Source organism: Montipora capricornis, chromosome 1, assembly GCF_036669925.1.
Source record: "Montipora capricornis isolate CH-2021 chromosome 1, ASM3666992v2, whole genome shotgun sequence".
Classification (NCBI taxonomy): domain Eukaryota; kingdom Metazoa; phylum Cnidaria; class Anthozoa; order Scleractinia; family Acroporidae; genus Montipora; species Montipora capricornis.
In genome coordinates this window covers 50,686,227-50,705,189 of record NC_090883.1, presented here as the reverse complement: position 1 = coordinate 50,705,189, position 18,963 = coordinate 50,686,227, and the positions used below count along the sequence as shown (strand labels likewise).

Genomic DNA, 18,963 nt, shown 5'->3' with positions numbered 1-18,963 from the left:
TTCTAATTTTTTATACTCCTGATGACTTTACCGCGTTTAAATAAAGATTTTACATTACATTACACATTACATTACGCATTTGCTAAAACTGCGACAACTGAGAAAAAAATTCATTTATCTTTTAATGATGTTACCAGTGGTCCTACATATTAATTCACCAGTTGTCAAAGAAATATGTCGTAGGATTTACTCCACACCACAAAAGCATAACTCAGGGCACTTGAATTGTGGAAAGCGTCTATTAAAGTGTTTTCGCGACTGTGGTAACGTTAGCATTAGGGACACATCGTTGATGTCGTTGTTAGCGATCTTGTCCTTCGGTGATGATGAATGGAAGATTTCTTTCTGATGCAACACTTTGCAGGGCAAGGTGGGGCACAGTTAGTTGCGTAGCAACTCTGATCACACATAGCCGGTGGAGATTGCGGTACATATTCGGGTTGCAACATGCCGGTGGGGGCTGAGTATTCTGGTTGGGGTCCCATCGGGGGATATACCGGCTGCGGTACGGCTTGGGGGAATGCCCCTGGGAGGCCACCGACAGGTGGTGGTGCTCCCATGCAGCAATCAGCTTGATATTTCGGTGCACATGCATCGGAGCAGGGTCCTCCCCCGGACTTTACCGGTGGAGTTGGGGGTGGGATTACTACGTCTGCGCAACAGATATCAGCGCATGAAGGGGCACAACCGACTGGATCTTTGCATCTTGCGGGATCACAATATCGAGGCTGAGGGCACGGGTTGATTGCAGAAGGAGGTCCCGGATGAGGGTGCCCTCCGAAAGGTCCAACAACTTTAAATGGAAGCGGTTTGGCTGGTTCTGGGGCTTCTATAGGATAAAAGAAAAGAGAGAAGAATGGTTAGCATACATTTCTGACAACAACGTCACAGAGGCTTCATATGAGTTCGAACTACGGAAGCTTACAAACACAACAAGGCTTCCGCGCTTTAACGCTCTCTATCATTGTTGAATCTTTTTTTTTAATGTCTATTTTTTTAGCTCTTTTTTGAAGCCGTCAGTTGTTGTCAAATATGCAAGCTGAAAGTCAAGTTAAAGATAGGAAGCCTTGTGAGAAAATAGTTAACGAGGCTGCTGCAACTCTTCTCTCGTGGACTTCTGTGAGACCTTAGTTTTTGTATTTGATTCGAGAATGAAGCGCACCTCCTTATATATTTGATTTGAGAATCTAGTAAATCTCTTTCAAAGTTAACTAGATCGTGTTTTAAAGTAAGTACTCCAAGAGAAGCCCCACGACAAACCGTTTGTAAACTTTGCAATCAGTTTCAAATTTATTCGTTCATATTACACTATAAAATTAATCAATCCCTTAACTTAAATTAGCGCTAAATTTTACTTACATTTCATTGAAAAATTAACGATCTATCAAAAATACTTTTACGAATGTTTTTTCACAGTTTATAATAGACAGCATCTTCAAGATGAACGCTGGTTGCTAGGCATCCCATGGACTGCCATCTTCAATGCTATATACATTCGAGTTAGGAAGTCGTCTTCAGTGGCGATGATGGGTTAAGTGCCTTTTGCCTTCTGTATTGAGGCTTCCTCTCTTGTGGTGCTTACAGCATTGAGGTGGGCATTGAGGTCCGCATCCATCCACACATGTCTGTCCGCATAACATTTCGGGGGGAACGGCAGGAGGGGGAGGAGGAGGTGGTGGTGGGGGTGGAGGGGGTGGAGGGGGTGGGGAAGCCAGGCAACATGATGGAAGGTTTACAGGGGCGCAAACTGGGGGACAGGGAGCTGGCATTGGTAGAGGCATTGGCATAGGGGGTGGGCAAGGGTTTGGGGGCATGCAAGGAGGTATGGGGGTGTTACAACAGTTTTCCATACAGGCTGGTGCACAGACCTGGGGGCATGGAGCTGGGCACATACGAGGCTCAGGGGTTGGGGTTGGGACGACAAGGGGTGGTGGACCTTCACCTGACTCTACTGGTGGAGCTGAAAATAAAACAAAATAAAGACAGTTAAGAGGTGCAAATATCATAAAAATTTCTACAAAGCTAAGAATTTTTCAACGTTTGAATGTCCTTCTCTGGCATCTTCAACATTGGCATTGTAATCGTTTTTGTTATATTATTATTATTATTATTATTATTATTATTATTATCATCATTGTTATTATTATTGTTGTCGTTGTTTTCATTATGATTATCATTATTATCATTATCATTATCATTATTATTATTATTATTATTATTACTAGTATCATGGTCATTATTATTACTATTATTGTTATTATTAAGCTCACCTCCAGATTCTTCGCCACTGCCAGATTCTCCTGCAAATAAAAAAATGATTTAGCTGTTGAAATAAAGATATTTTCGAAAGATTGTTGCCGTTGGTGATTTACAGTTTCACTAATTTTTTATACAATTTTGGGGCTTGAAATTAAATTATCGGCTAGTTTAATGGTATTTTGAAAAATGGCCTCATACTTTGGAAACAACCCGAGATCTTTTCCGTCCCGAAATGAGGCCAGTGTGCCTTAGGAATTTCATGGCTCGCAATTGAAAATCGCTATAACCACCAAAAACCGAAGAACAGAATAAAGTGAAAATCAGTAACAAGCCAGTGAGATGAACGAATGGACAAACCAAGACAAGACTGAAACCAGGAGCCAATAAGCCAGGAGGAGCTTGCCTCTTCCATACCCTATGAGTCAACCTTTGCGCGCATCTTTGTATTTTTAAAACACCACAAGTTCTTCGGCTCTGCAACCACTTTCAGGATAAAATATTTGTCAAACGAAGACAAACATAGCAAAAACAATGTACCGGTAGGCAAATTGTGGAAATTTAATGTAAATTGATGCAAATGCAGTGTGAGTCTCTTTCTGAAGGATTAGCTCCAGAAATAGAAAGATAAGCGCAAAGGTTGACTCAAGGATGTAATGCCAAAGGAGACTCCTACTCATGGGTTCTTACTGAAACGGTTGGCATGTGGGAAACGTTGAAAAAATTCGACCCTACTTAAAGTGTTTGACAACTTACATAAAAGATCACTTCTTCTCGGAATTATCTTGTCTGTGTTACAATTACTTTTACTTGATAACCAAATTGTAGTTAAGACTGGTGATTGAATAAACGATTTCTCTGAAAAGTGCTCAAAGTATCGTTACTTTGCCCTTTTCAATAAGGTACTATTTTAAAAGATAACAAAGAGCCAAAGTTGTCAGCGCAAGTACAGCTGTACCACAAAATGAACATTCAAACTACCCGTAGGGAAAGGAAGCCTTGCTTTTCTAAACCAATCACAGATATCAGTTGTGAGTTTCTTCCATAGAAACACCGCTTACCAGCGCTACCCGAGGCGTCATTCAATTCAACGTCAGAGTCATCTTTCTTCTTTTCAGCTTCTGTGGAGTAGGTAGAAAACTGTAAATCGGCTACCTCTAAGTTATGCTACAAACGTGCGTTCCTCTCCTTGTACATTAGTTAACCATTCACTAAATTGAATGGCGGGAGCACTAATTCTTGTGGGAGGACCCCGCTTTAAAGCACTGTCAAGTGACGGAGGTCATGATTCTTACAAAAGGTTACGCTAACAGGGGGATGGCTGTACTCGCGGAAAACCTTTTAAACTTTTCTATTATTTCTTCAGATTTTTTTTGAAGGATTAATCTCAGTTTGCTGATCGTTTTCTATCAGTTTTGTATAACTCAGTGTTGTTGAATTCGCTATTTTAACATTCCCCATAACACACTTTGTTAGATGTAAACCGTTGTTTTCAAATGCTATTGGGAATATGCAGTGTCCCAAGAGCATTTGAAAGCAATGGTTTATGCAAAATTTTGGGGAGCCAAACAAAGTGTATTATGGGGAATGTGAAAATAACGAATGTGGAAGTCGTGTCGGATATGTTGTAAAAGTAGCTACACAGCCCCGTCGTAAATAGATTTCAACTTGTCTTTCCGGGAGTAAAACTTATTAAAAGCCTTCCTTACTTTTATAGCTCTGAAAATGTCGAAGAGTCCTGAATAAGATTTCCAGGAAAAAAAAAATTGACCCACACGGAAGACCCTGACAACCACCAGTTGATGACGTAACGAGGTCACATGACAGGCGAGTACCTTTCAGACAATTTGGACCGTCATTTCAATTTTCAAGATTTTGACAGCTATTGTCACCATGTCTTTGCTCTGAAAGAATATTCATTTTCCTGGTAATTCTTTTCATAAAAGTCTCATTTATTTCTGAGGCTTGATGGTTGATTTTCTTTCACACAAGTTGAACAAACCTCGAAATAAGAGAGGAGGCTCTCTCCACATGAAGGGGCACTCGCAGATGAAACGGATATGAGGGTAATGATTCGTTTACCTTTTTGAAATGTCGCACAAATGAGAGCTTTAAGGAGCTTACCGTGATGCTTGTGTGATTTCTTGTGCGCTGAAAGAGAAAAGAAAGGAAAAATGAAGGAAATCGATAATGTGCTTCCCTGTGGTTTAATAATTGGGTTAAGGTGCTCTAACCTCAAAATTATAACCTGCTTTCAAACTGTGAAATATCGCTTTTTTCACAAGTTAAAAAAAAAACTATAGCTGTAATTTTTCTAACGTGCGCAGAAAGTAAGAAGTTATGTTTTTGTCTCAAATATGAAGTCACTCGCATTCCACTATTGAAAGTTGTTCCCCGTTTAAAAGCAGCAGGTCGCCCGTTGGTCCAATGAACCATTATTTAGCCGAGTTTCATTGAGTATTAGTGGAAAAAAAACCCCAAATATATTTAATAGTAATAGATGTTAAGGTCAACTACGTAGCTTAGGACACTGCACGTGTTCGCCGAGTAGAGGCTAGGGGCGGACCTTACCTGTATTAATATCGCGTTAAGCTTTTTATTTGTCAAGTTAACGCGAGCATGGAAAGATTATTAAAGGCAAGGTGAACACACCATAACACCAAACCCAGTGTGACCACGACGTCACGCATTCGTACGACCATTGTTATCTGGTTTATTAGGCCTCATTTGCGTGACCCATAGCCAACATACCAGGCGGGTATTAAACCATTTGAAAAAGGAATGGATTAGGCCCCTGTGCAAATTTATTCAAGCACTCAGTTGAATCTTTTACGGAAGGCTTTTTGCTCGAATAGAAGAAAACGACTATCATGCTTTCGTAGTCCCACAGACGTCATTTGGTAATATTTTCGTTTAATATTTTTGCACAGACCACCGTTAAGAGTATTAGTTGTTACTGTAAAGATCACCTCATACGTTATTAGTTGGAAACCAAAACCGTGACAGTTGAAATAGCTGCTGTTAAAACAGCAACCCCGAAGTCAAACGAAAAAAAAACTCATGATCAAATTTGTATAAAATAAAACTGTTACGCCTTAAATCTATATTAATCTATACAAGCAAAATTGTACAAAACGTCTGTTATTTAATGTAGGAGTTGTGGAATGTTAAATTGGAATGCACCCAAAGGCCAATGAATCATTTTCTTTGACACCTCAGGGAACTATAATACTTGGAGATTGCACATGTATATTTGCTCTGTCAAATTTTATTTAAATGTCAATCAATTAGCAGTAGCAGGAAAATTGAAAAGGCGCATTGATTGAGCAACTACAAGAACCCAATTTTAATACCAGAAGTAAGCACTGAACACGATTGTAAATAGTTAAAATTACCTGAATTGAAAACAAACTTAAGTCTGCTATCCTTGTCACGAGAGAGCTCAAAGTCTACTTGAAAGCTTCTGATTTTTCATTGATGAAACAAAGAGGACTTTTCTAAGGTTCACACTCTTTATAGCCCGTCTTGAGCGATTATATGCTACACAGTAAGGTTGTCAGTAAGGAATCCCTTCAATCATAGCGATCTTATAGGCGATGAAGCTGTATCTGCTTCGCGATCACATGCTCTCTATACATCAAGACTCAGCAATGGAAATTTCTAAAACGAGTCTTGGAATTAGGAGAAAACGTTTTACTCACTGAAGCGCGCCTGTTTGAGTTAGAACCTCCTCAAATAAAGTGGGATGAATTTAATATTAATATTTTAAGCAACAAAACTTACCTTTGAGGGACTTTGCATCCACGGTGAAAGTGAAAATTGCAAGTGCAACGAGCGCAAGGAAGACGAAATATCTGAGTTTCATTTTCCTATAAAAAGACATCTTGGTTTATTATTTTTTTTTTGGTAGAAGCATTTATATTGCTAAGCTGTTTTAAAAATTGTTTTGTTCGGTTACGTTCTGGTTCGTGATTTTGGAGAGTTCAGGTCTCTTTGTCGACATGGTCTTTTTAGCAATCTATTCTTAGACGAAAATCGAATGAGAGATTCATATCTACATTTTTCCAAGTTTAAGGTGATGAAAAGAAAAGATCTTACCTTTGCCCGACAGCGATTTTCTCTGTCTGCGGAAAAGCACTTTGGTGTTGATTCTACCGCCGGGTGAAGGACTGGCAACTGAAGAGCGTTATTTACTCACCATGTAAGAATAAGTAAAATGTTTCTTAACCGGTCGTTCACGGTACCGGTTTACTCTATTGTTCCTCGCCATCCAGTCACTGAATTTTTTATAGACGGCAACGCCACCAACAGAGCAAAAATCGGAACAGGAACTTACTAACTGAAAAGGCATTGAGATTCAAAGAAATCAAACGCCCTTACAGATGCAAATGATGCCAGGATATACAGGAATCCATATAATGTTCTTGGAGAATGCCAAAAAAAAAAAAAAAAAAAAAAAAAAAGAAAAAAAAAAAAGGCAGGCTCTTAAACTTAAACAAACACCCAATCTGAAACAATGATTTGATATGACAGACTTGTCAATTGCAAGAACAAAGTAAAACACACCTCCTTTGACTGAAGGCGAATGAACTTTGAGGTTCACCTTTTGGATTAAATAGATGGGCGAAAAAGTGACCACTCGTGACAGTCTAATATTGATTGCGAAGGGCCGGTCATTAGCATCGTTTAGCCCTGAGTCATAGTCCCTTTTATTATACTGTTATATGCTCATTCCTGTGTTGTTTTTTTCATCTTTAAACCCATCGTTTTCTTACCTGCCCATTTTTGACACGCGCCACCTGCTAAAATCAAGGTCAGTCGATAGAGCTATTTTACTTTTGAGCTCAGCTTGTTTGACTTCGGCTCAAACTGCAGTTTTGTAGAGCTTTTCCGGACTGCATTAATTTTGCTTGTTTAAAGTTTAACCCCTTTAAAACGTGGTCAAACAGTGCATGATAGTCCAGAATTGTTACAGAGCTTCTTTTGCTTCTATCATAAACTGTAATTCAGAAGGCCAAATGTTTCAAAGAAATCCAAAGGCACGTGTCATGGCGAGTTTGCTTTTAGATTCATTGATGTGGCCAAACACTTTTGATGTTTTGCCGAATGGCCAAACGGTTTTAAACACCTCAAAAAAACTTTCATCAAAATATCAAAACAATACCAATAAGTTCCTTTCGCTATTTTTTTGAAATTGAGAATGGCTGTTGCCCCAGGCTAACCCTTTCCTTTTAATGTGGAACCGATCTTCCAAGAGGAAGATGAAATTACCATGGCAATTCCAGATGTAAATACTATGTTCTTAGACCCCAAGGGGTCTGCAATGTTCACGGAAAAAAGCTTAAAAGAATGCTTTCCCCTTGAATAACTTGTTACTTAAAAGACTTTAAACTCGGAGCATATCAAAGGCCATATTAAATTAAACCCAGGCCTGGGTCATTTATATTTATATGGGACGATTTGCCTCGTATAATCGCGTGGGTTTTACACCTTTGGAAATTATCACGGTGCTAATTTTCTTAGGGTCGACTGTTTCTGGCAGCCATGCGTCATTTAGGTCTCGCACGTAGATGTGTTACAAGGAAAAAGAATTCAAGGCAGCTCACTCCATGTTATTTCTTTCAAGACGATCTAATTTACTTGAGAGATTTATTTCAATGTAAACAATATAAATTATCATAACAGCAGCTTTTTATCTGGTGTTCTTATTTCTTTCCAGCCGGACCAGGGGGTGCGGTTGGACCAGGGGGTCCAGGAGCTCCAGGAGCTCCGGGTGGTCCGGGATCTCCGGTTGGTCCCCGTCGTCCTGCTGGTCCTGGAGGTCCCATTGGTCCAGTTTGTCCCTCTAACCCAGGTACCTGTCGTTTTACTGCAACAGAACATACGAAAGTACTTTGTTTGCACAAACGAGAACACGGTAGGCCTTACTTAAGTAAAAATTTCAGTTTCAGCCTTAATTCACTGCAATACAAAAACCAAAGAACAGGTGCTTTCAGCTCTTAGTTCACAGGAGTATCGCGTGTCAGGTAAAGGTGCAGGCTTAAATTCCCAGCCAATACTCAGGGGCTTAACTGAGAACAAAGAAGTTATACTAATGCAAAATAGGAAAGACCAGGCTTGAACATGACAAGAACCCATTACCATGCTGTTACGCTTCATTCATCTCTTCCACTCAGCTACCAAGCCATCTGAAAGCTATCCAATTGCGAGTTCGCTTTATATCCCTTAACCCTTTAAGCCCCGAGGGGTTCCCCATTGACGAGTAAAATCGTCTGGCGTTAGACAGAGTAAAATCTATAAGTGCCATTTGGCACTATCGGGGCTGAAAGGGTTAAACGGGGACATAGTTTTTTTACGCTGTTAGCTTAACCCTTTAAGCCCAGAGGGGTTCCCCATTGACGAGTAAAATCGTCTGGCGTTAGACAGAGTAAAATCTATAAGTGCCATTTGGCACTATCGGGGCTGAAAGGGTTAAGAGGATAAAGTACGAATATAACCGCTGGTCTTTTAACATGTGAGATTACTTTGAAGGCTTCTTTGTAACTCCGCCCTAAGGTGCTCCCTCAACTACGATAATCTTTCGCACCGAAAATCATGTCTTTTTCAAAATGCTAAATTTGTAAAAACTTCACCCATATCACTCGTCACTCAATGAAGATTTTCAATTAACATCTTAAAGAACCGACACACCGTGTAAAAGGAGCAGGAATGTAGCACCCCTTGCAGTTTTTAACCTGTCCTGCTAATTTTTCCGACCATTGGAAGTCCGCTTAGCTAATTTGCTCCCTAAACTTTAAAGCTAAGACACTTTATTTTTTAATGTCCCTTTTTTAAACAAATGATGGTTTCTATTCCTTTGTCATTCGACGGTAACACGAAATATAAGAAAATGTCATGATCCTTTATTTTCAACGCCTTGTGCGCAGTGCGACACAGTGACTGATCTCGTCTCCCTACCCTTTTCATTGATCATGTGACTCACTAGGTCATTACATCAGAATAAGACTAAGAAAACCGTTGGTTGATTTTCTGAAAGTCAAGAGAAGGACGCGTACCATTGTATTGAAATTGTTACAGAGATTGTGCGATACCTTACACAGCTGGCTCAAACGCTTAAAGCCAAGTGCCGCATTTTTAAAAGGAATTTACTTAAACTCATTCTTTTGACTTTCAAACTTTTATTTTGTGTTGGGTCTATACAAGACGATAACAATTTATTTCTCTAGGATAGCTCAAGGTGCAACTAATAATAAAACACGCCAAACAAGATCGTCACTGTTTCAATCACGTCTAATCTATTGTAATTCAATATGCTTTTTTGTGGAAGGCAATCTGTTTGGCGAGTTAATTTATCATCAAAAAGCGACCTGTGATTCAGTCCTAACCGTGGAAGACGATTTAGAATGAAATTCAGGGGAGAAGATACCGGTGATTTTATGATTGAATTGTTTACTTACTATGAAATGCATCAGCGGAGCAGAGCAGAGCGATTGTGAAAAGAAGCACCCAGTGAACGGCCATGTCGAATCTCAATAAACAAAACAATAACAAAAAGTCATAAAATACGATGGAATGTAAAGTCTAACGTTTTCCATTCATTCCATCTTCCATTGTTACTCCAAATCTCTTGGGATGCAATGTAGTGATTTGATACAGTAGCGGTTGATTTCACGAAATTTCGTAGCAAAAAGTACTGAAATGTTAAGCGTGATATTTGGTGTCCGACATTTTTCTACACTGAATGTTCGTGATTTTATGATTTCGTAATTAAAATAACTTACCCTTATCCTGTGACGCGACCAAACTGTGTTTATATTTTTTCAAATTGTTTACACCTTCAAGTAAAGATTATATCACTCCAATGACTTTATCACAGCATTTGACTTAAGATCACGTCATTCCAGGCAAGCATGAAAGCTTAGTTTCACTCATGCGCGGTGGCTGTGTGTTTATTACCAGACATTATAGACAACCTCCACGTCATATATTGCCATATTTGGATAGTTCGTAAAATTCGTTTTTCGTCTGGCTTCTCTGCGAAGCCTGAACGTCAGTTGCATGCGCATAGCAGACGAATAGTTTACTCGAACGGGTACCTCGTCCCATGTTAAACCGAGAACCTTTGTCGATAGCTCGTAACCACAGAACCAGAAGATAATGAGAAATATTTTATTTTGCCAGATACTTCTGATCATTGAATGAGTTTTTAAACTCATTTAATGAAATATCTGGTAAAATATAAAAAATATAAAATATCTGGTGAAAAATTTGAGGACATCCATGCAAGGTGTGACTTCTGGAACTTTCTTTTCATATATGGCGTTATTTTCTCGCCGTCAGCCAATAAATAATACATCGTTCATAGGAATATTGCACAAAGGGGTGCGAAAATTACTGGGATACTTTAAATGCTCACTTGTTTTCTCCAACCATGCAGCTAACTGAGGCTCGTGCTACTGCCGCGCAAAACCCAAACGAATTTGAAGGGGTTAGTTTTTAAAGAGCCTGTGTTGCTGCGTCCGTTGAGAGTAAAACACGAAATTTGGTTATAAAAAGAAGTGGTTAAAAGGGAAATTAACCACACTAGGATCCCATCTATGTAACGACAGCACGCTGTTTGTAGACGAGTTTTTTATCAATACCTTATCAATAAGCTGACATATCGAGCTTTTACTTGTCGATAATATTTATTACCGTGGTTGATTTAGCTTTATTATTATAAAACCAAATTTACTGAAAAACACAAAACAAAACATTGACTCGACAGTGGCACCACCAAAGCACACAAGTGGTTTCAAACGTGGAACTTAATTCAATCACGCCAAATTTAAAGTAATATCAAGCTGCAAAGTAATCCAAAATACATAAAAATATAATATATGAATTAAGTGCGTCACAACAGTAGCACGTCGTTTGGCAATTCGAGCTATTCCTTTGCGGTCCGGCAGAGCCTGGCGTCAATACGCAGTCGTATAGAATGTACTTCGACCTTGCCAACTCAATTAATAACGTTTCCATCGTCGTGCTTCTGCAGTGCATGTTTTTATTAGCGTTGTTATTAATGGAACAAGTTATTCAAGAAGCCTTGTCGGCAACACTGAAGCCTTGCCATATTCCGGCTCGAATAACATGTGGTCACTCTCGGCCCAGAAATGTTTCGAAGAATCTTGAATATAGGCAGCTTCTGCAGGTACCGGAGCAGAAATTACGTAAAACAAAAGAAACAAATGACAGAAAACAAAACAACTCCAAATAAAGACGAATCCCAAGTGACCAAAAACACAATGCTTTCCGGTACCAGCAGAAAGACCCACATCTTGGCAATCTGGAATGAATAGATGTACTTTCTCGCTGCAAAACTGATTTGCTCTGCCTGGGCTGGTGTATAATGGCAAAAGGGTGCAAGACGCTAGTTAGGATGGGAAGATCATGGCTTATTGGAATCTTGCGTAATTGTTACCGCCTCTTAATGTCCGGTTCTACAATCATCCATGTGAATAGGGTTTTAATCAAATAAATGCTGTCTCAAAAATTTGGCACGCCGCTAACGTGTATCCAAACGTGATAAATGGAGCACCAAGTTTCAGGGTTTGTTCCTTTGTATCGACTAAGTGTACTAAATTTATTCGATTTGATTTCTGTGTAGCAGCCCATAACATTGTGGTGTCCCATATGGGACGCTCATGGACAAAGCGAAGTAAAACGTGAACTCAGCTTCGAGAGAAGATGAAAAAAAATCATATTTATTTACTTCATTTCGCAGTCCATAAAAAATTATGGATGCAAAATTTAGCAGCAAACTCTTGAACAGTTAACATTAAACAGACAACATAGATATCCCTCATAAAACGAAAGAGAAAGTTCTCTAGCAAATAGAAAAAAAAAAGACACGGTTAATAGGTTAATCGTAACTCATTTCGTATTCAGCGTGTGGCCTTTCTACAGCGACTAAAAACAAAAGGGATGCAGGATGCACCTGGTCAAACTAAGGCAACCCTAGCTCAACAATGAGGTAAAATTGTTTGGATTCAATTTACTTTCCCGGAGGAGCAACTGCGCAGCACGGAGATGGAGGGCCGGGTGGTGCGGGAGGTCCTGGTGGTCCTGGAGGTCCCGGGGGTCCTGGGGCTCCGGCAGACCCTGGGGGTCCCTGACCGCCAGCTACTCCTGGTGGTCCCATTCTTCCGGGATGACCAGCTATTCCATAGATAGGTGAAGGAGCGGGGAGTGGGAGGGGCGAAACAGCAGGGAATGGTGGATCTGGGGGAGCAGGTGGAGGACTGCCACAGCAAGTTGCTGAGCAAACAGGGGCACAGTCCGCAATGCAGCTAGCTCCACATGGAAAGGCGTCTCGTTTTGCTGGGAAGAAAAAGAGAGAGACATTTGTTCGTCTGCTTTATGGGCGAGGTTTTTTTTTACATTTTTTAATTAACCTTATATTGTTAAACATGGTCACGACATGTTCGAGCCATTATTGTAGTATCAGGTTTGTTAATCACTATTTTCTCAAATCCCATATAATATATCTTGTTTACCCCTTCCCCCCCCCTAACTTTGAATGTTCCATACTTATTGTTTGCAATTTCTCCTGGGACATGAAGATGTCCCAAGAGAAATCGAAAACAATTTGTGGTGGGGGGTGGGGGGAGGTAAAAAGGTGTATTACAGGATTTGATAAAGTAGGAAATTAAGTAAACCGGTCGTCAGGAAAAAAAAAACCGAATGATGAAATGGTCTCGATACTGGTATATCACATAACATGTATTCTATTGGCTTTCTAGTTAGTATTTTGGCCTTGAATGGAATGTGAAAAGTAGGCAATGACAACGTGCTTACTTTGATCAAACTGGAAATAAACATAAAGCATAAGCCATCATTGGAAACGCAAATGTAAAAAAATTGGGGGCTCTTTTCGAGCAGTACTGTCGACGGTTTCCAGTACTAATATAACTCACAAGAAGCCTTGTGATGTCTCTGTGCATTTGCCTATAAAGCAACAACAAGAACAATCTTCAATTTAAACTGCAAGTGAAACCCCGTCAAACATTGGGTGAAATGAAATACCGTCAGTATAAATGAGCACCCAAAGACTATGTTTCCGTAATCACACTCTTCATCATGCCGGACATTTGGCTGGATGTTTTGTGACGACCCTGCTTGATATTGAGCCGTCACAGCTGTTCTGATGTGTTTCATAAAGCTTTCTGCAATCGGGAGCCTATCACCAGGAGCGTGCAATTTCATTGTATTTTTTAAAACAGCCTTTTTAATGAGTTCTTTTTTTTATTGATTTTCCCGCGAAAACAGGCCCTCCTAGCTAATCAGAAATGGCTCCTGCCGCAATTCTGTTCCTTAAATTGTTTGCCTGCTTTCTATAAAAGGCCAGGTCACTGGGCACTTAGCCATAGTCCTTGCTTTTTAAAAGCCTTGGCCTCTGTACGCAATTATTAAAGCAATAAATCACAACCCTATACTTACTGTGCATTGCCGAAGCAGTGTAGGCCAAGCCCAATGAGAATAAAACAGCCAGTCGAATATCCATGTTTTTTCTGAGGGCAAAACAAAGCACAAGCTTGACTTGAAACTGATATGCGTTCAAAGTAATGTGTTATGACCACGAAACGCGTTCTCCCATTTGTCAGCTGTGTGAAGATATTGTTGGAACGCAGAATAAAACACAATTTAGGTCATCATCCGGGGTTTTGACCCATGCTGAGGACTTCACTGATTTACTATGCTCCGTTTGTAATGTTGTTAAGTTTAAGGAAAACTTTCTTGAGAGTCGAAGTTATAAAACCAGGATATATTCCCGTTCTTTGGCCCATGTTACCCTTGCATACGGACGAATTGGTAATATAATGTTTGTTACTAGTTTGATTCTTATCAAACATTGTTGACTTGACTTATGACGTTTTATTCGATGTTCCTCGATAAATAGACTAAGCGATCTGACCCAAAAGGCCGGAATAAGGTTTGGTATTGAACAGGCCATTTGAAACCGCAAGGCAGCTTTCTTTAGGTTCAAAATTGAATACCCTCCTGTAACGTGAGATTTTACAATGAAACGAAAACATTGTTTTGTGTTTTGGATCCCAGTGTAAAAATCCCTGTCCGTTTTCTTTTCAATTTTTTTTTATCCGAAGTCAACGTGAACCTCTTAGCGAAGTAAAATCTTCCAAGGATTTATGATCTTTGTGTCTCTCATAGCGTTATTTCTTACCTAGCGGCACTGCAACCTTCGTCACAGATTCTTCTCTGATACGTCTAATCAGTTGACAACGAAGTATTGCAATTTTTGGGTAGTTACGTGGTTAATTTACTTTTTTGTAAGCAGGTCTCGCACTTTGATATCATAAACAACCTTTTTATCAATTAGAGGTCGGCAGAATGTAACAGGTGCTATTGAAAAGCGAGGTAGGAAATACAACGCAAAGCTGACCATTTCACATACTTTACGTACAGACTTAACAAAAAGCGCAATAAGCCTCCTACATTGCTTTCCGCCCCTTTCTACTACGTCACGTGACCCATGTTCGGAAGACCATGACAATAATTATGACACCACAGTTAGGGTATTACATGTCTCTCCTCCCGAACATTCCCTGCCTTGTGGAAATTTGCTCTGGTTTGCGGTTACACAGAAATAGGTTATTCACTAGGAGTAAAGACGGTAAACATTGACCCGTTTCGCAAACATTACTGCTTCAGGGTTTTTTTGGGGTTGTTTTGGGGTTTTTATTATCAGTTGCAATAAAATTGGGTAACTTCAAAGCAAATTCGTTTGTTCTCAAGTTTTGAAATACCTATAGAAATTTCCTAAAACGTATAGCCGACTTATAGACTAAAATTGTCACGACACTTGAGAGCCCATAGTGGACGTCTGTCATTCCGGTTAACTATTTCATGGGAGAAAAGAGAACTTCCTTATCCCAACCTGTTTAAGGACAGTGACTACTATTGTTATTGCGCATACGTTCTGCGTATCTCGAGATACTCGGGTTTCCTATCGGTGATTCTTACTAGTACAGGGATATTTTTGCGCGGTTTAAAACTATCCGGAGATCTTAGTAAGTACTCTTAGTATCCAAAAAGAAATTGGGGATAACCATGCATTTTTGAAAGATAATTAAACTTCAATTTGAGAAAGAACGCCATACATGGCTTTGTATTATTAAAGCTGATTACAAATTACCAAGAGAAAATGAGGGGACAGAGAGGGAGGCTCAGGGCGTTGGCCGGGATATGTTATGTCCACGAAAGTTATTTTTAGACGAGCGGAAGTCTTTGTTCTAGCGGAAGTCTGTCTTCCGAGACGTCCGCATGTAGTCTTGCCTCGCTCTCAGGTTCTTAGTGAAAAGAGAAAATGAAGGCGCACGTGGAAGGCTGATGAATATTTATTTTCTTTCAAACATCGGACCGAGGTTAGCCTGCATGCGGACGTCTCGGAAGACTTCCGCTCGTCTAAAAATAACTTTCGTGGACATGACATATCCCAAGGGCTGGACCGGGAGCCTCCCTCTCTGTCCCCTCATTTTCTCTTGAAATTACAAATTATTCATGAATTATCTTTGAAAAATGCGTGGTTACCCCCAATTTTCTTTTTGGATTTCAATAATACTGGTTAAGATCTACATTTCTTGCATAATCACAGACCGGGGCAAAAATTTCTTTAATTAGTAGGTACCGCCCTTAATCACTAGTCTTCGGGAGTCTATCTTATCTCACAAATCCTGCAATACTTGGCCCTTGGTACCATTAGAGCGCGTTTGAAGATAATTTTCTGTGTATCAATACAGCGAAATCTTCAGATTAAAATTCATTACAAATCTTCACGTGGCCCTAGTAAACTTAGAGATGATTTTAGGTGATCAAAATATACTTTTCACCCTTTGCATGCAGATTATTCAGTTGATCGTGAAGTATACAGTAATTGTTATCCTTACATTCCACATCGTGGAAATAGTATTCGGGACAAGAAAAAAAAAAACCCTGTTAGCGACCTAAAGCTCTTTTGCATTCTACTCAATTGTTCAAGCCCTAGTGTAGTGTGTCAAGACATCACGAGAGAACATAAATCTCGAAATGCACGAGCATTTTCCTTCGATTCTTAGTTATAGTATATTCAACAAGATAACTCCTTTGCTGTGTTTTCATAGCAATTTCCTTATTGCGCTCTATAACCTGTTTATGCATTCGTCATTGACCAATCAGAAACGCGATAATCTGTTAAGTACGTAATAAGGGTATTTATTATGTGCATTTGCAGCGTTTCCAAAGGGGGATTATATTTTGGAAAACGTATATTACTAATAGCTTTTTTGGCATAGGTAGCCCAATAATTGGAGTGCTGAATGAATGATACGGAAGTCTAGTCTGGGTGATACTGCAATTCTAATACTTCAAGGGAGGATTAAAGGTTTGCGAAAATTCAAGTGATGAAAAGTTAATCCTTTCGACTTTCCTCAAGCCCTTGCCCCCCCCCCCCCCCCCGCTTTGTATACTTGACCCACGGTTGGTCTGCATGGAGGAGTGGGAGGGAAAAAGGTAATGGTAACTGGACACACTTTCACCTGACCAAAGCACCCAAAGAAAAATTTCTTCATTATTGGCTGTGTTCGTAGATCAGCACAAGGCTTACTTGAGTGTTGGGGAAAATACTTTTTGATATCAAAATGACAAAGAAGAATTAGTGAAAACCGTTATAAAGTTATGGAAGTGTCGTATTTAAGAGTGACCTTTTCGTTTTAAGTCTTGTGTGTTCTGGCTCATTCTACACTTCTTGCAACTCGGATCAAGTAGGAATACGGAAAAAAAGTGGGTATGATTTCTTTGAATGAACTCTAATTACACATTGTGCAAAAAAGGTTACATTTATTTCGGATTTTTGCTTGGTCATTTCGATTGACTTAGGCAGTTTACAAATCGAAGATTTGACTAAATTGAAACAGCCCAAGAATAAATAGATAAGATAAAATATTTGTTCTGCTCTAAATTAAAAAGGTGAACCCTCGCAATCTACAAAGCGAGGTAATATCCTGTATTTAGGTATTCTGTGATTTCAAAAGGCAACAATAGATGCTTTGCAACCAATCTCTAGAGACACAGATAACAATGATGTAATGTGCAATTGTTGCTGGACAAACAAAAGGAGCTAATGAGAGATCTTTTGTTTTCGTCCACCAACATGGCGGCGATGACGTGAAAACGTGAAAACCACGTATTGTCGTATCAGAGTGAGTCCCCACTTCCAAAAAAAATTGGAAAGAAAGAAACTGGACTAAACTGAACACAAGATAAGTGTGCAACACGAGTTTTTCATTTCATTAACTTTTCAGTTGTAATCTTTGAATATTCAGGTCTTGGGTCGAGCCATTGATTGGAACTGATTACCACTTTTTTAAGGTTAAGGTCGGGTCCGTTGAGTGTGCATCATGATCAAGAATATGATGAGCGATAACTCAACAACTCGGGTTTGGGTCTCTGATTGGAAGGAATCATCGGCGACCTGGAGGACCGGGGGGTCCGGGTGGTCCAGGAGGTCCAGCACATCCCGGACATCCGGCGGGTCCTTGAAGCCCTGGTAATCCGCACAAACCATCAGCTCCTGGTGGTCCTGGGATAACCTTTGCCGTCGGGGGAGGGAACGGAGGAGGTGGCGGAGGTGGATCTGGATACGGACCGATATTACGGTTGGCACAGCAAGAAAAAATGCAACCCTTTTTGCAGACGTTTTTGCAGCATTTCTGACAGCAGGACTTTGGGCAGGGTAGAGGACTGTTTCTTAAGACTCTGTTGACTGAACAACACAACAAAGGAAAAAAATACAGCTCTCGCTTCAGGAATGAGATAAGAATTTATCTGAACAAAAAAAAAAAAGGATTTAGTTGGTGATAGTGGTCTTCGTGAGCTAATATGTTATACATTGGTATTATAAAGTACTTTCTTGAACTCAAGGTGGTGTGAAATTTTGAAAAACTTGTTATTTCTTTTGTTTGTGCATGTTTTGGGCCTGGTCTGTTGAGAAACTAAATGGGAAACGTTTGACCCTGGCAAAGGGGAAGAAAAAACGACATTTCTCTCCACAATTATTTTTTGGGCTCTAACTGTCAAGGTATTTGCACCAGACGTGTATACTAGCCATTGAGCTTTTTGGCCACTGTACCAAATGACCGAAAGAAATTGGTGCTTGTGTATTTATAAGTGGTTAATTTGTGCCTCGATCAAAGTATCTCGGAGCGTGTATTCCTTTATTGCCTTGGTGGACAGTGTGTTCACTTTGACGTCCGCGGGGTAATGGTGTTGAAGGAAACCTTTGTCTTTTATTAATTAATTAATTTTTTGTGCAAACTCTTTTTTACTCGGTTTTGAAATCCAATATGGCGGGTGATCACATGAGTAGATGGTGTCGATTCATATTCCTACTTTTTATTGGTACCCTTTTTGAAAATATATTAAAAATGAAGTTGAGTTCCATTAAAGTGCCCCTGTGATAAAAAAAAACACTTCCTTTTTTCCTTCAGATTTTGAAAGTTTGTTTGCTTAACACCTGACTGGCGAAATTTTGAGCTCTGATTTTTATCCAAAGGCCGTTTACTTTGAGTGTAAGTTTTGGATTTCACGGTCCGCCATTACTCACGTTCAAAACTGACCGATTGGACCTCAGACGGTTGGATCCAGGGAAAAGTGACGTCAGAGGCTCACTAGCTT

General features: G+C 39.8%; 2 protein-coding genes across 3 annotated transcripts in view; both read right to left on the bottom strand.

Annotated features, from left to right (window-relative positions):
- Positions 1-98: 98 nt before the first annotated feature.
- On the bottom strand, positions 99-6,680 carry LOC138047526 (uncharacterized). 2 transcript variants are annotated; one of them, XM_068894417.1, is made up of 7 exons: positions 6,355-6,680; positions 6,040-6,125; positions 4,339-4,407; positions 3,318-3,377; positions 2,271-2,300; positions 1,943-1,960; positions 99-829 (listed from the first exon to the last, which is right to left on the bottom strand). In XM_068894417.1, the coding sequence occupies exons 2-7, from the start codon at positions 6,119-6,121 to the stop codon at positions 276-278; spliced, it is 813 nt and encodes a 270-aa protein (XP_068750518.1). In that variant the 5' UTR covers positions 6,122-6,125; positions 6,355-6,680; the 3' UTR covers positions 99-275. The 2 variants fall into 2 exon arrangements, with proteins under 2 accessions (XP_068750518.1, XP_068750526.1); XM_068894425.1 differs by having other exon boundaries at positions 4,381-4,407.
- A 1,206-nt stretch (positions 6,681-7,886) lies between these two features.
- The window catches only part of LOC138016210 (cuticle collagen 1-like), a 12,019-nt gene continuing 942 nt past the window's right edge, over positions 7,887-18,963 (bottom strand). Inside the window, exons 2-7 of the mRNA XM_068863381.1 lie at positions 17,762-18,052; positions 14,577-14,655; positions 13,735-13,805; positions 12,294-12,615; positions 9,714-9,784; positions 7,887-8,125 (exon numbers count right to left, since the gene is read on the bottom strand). Coding sequence (XP_068719482.1) covers positions 7,962-8,125; positions 9,714-9,784; positions 12,294-12,615; positions 13,735-13,805; positions 14,577-14,655; positions 17,762-18,052 — 998 coding nt within the window. The 3' untranslated portion in view covers positions 7,887-7,961. The remainder of the gene's footprint in view (positions 8,126-9,713; positions 9,785-12,293; positions 12,616-13,734; positions 13,806-14,576; positions 14,656-17,761; positions 18,053-18,963) is intronic.

Excerpts from the sequence above, each read along its gene's own strand:
- LOC138047526 (XM_068894417.1), bottom strand. The coding sequence starts at position 6,121 with ATGAAACTCAGATATTTCGTCTTCCTTGCGCTCGTTGCACTTGCAATT. Across the intron at positions 3,378-4,338 it reads TTGTGCGACATTTCAAAAAG|AAGCTGAAAAGAAGAAAGAT; the intron begins GTAAACGAATCA and ends CCTACTCCACAG. Across the intron at positions 2,301-3,317 it reads TGACGCCTCGGGTAGCGCTG|GAGAATCTGGCAGTGGCGAA; the intron begins GTAAGCGGTGTT and ends TTTTATTTGCAG.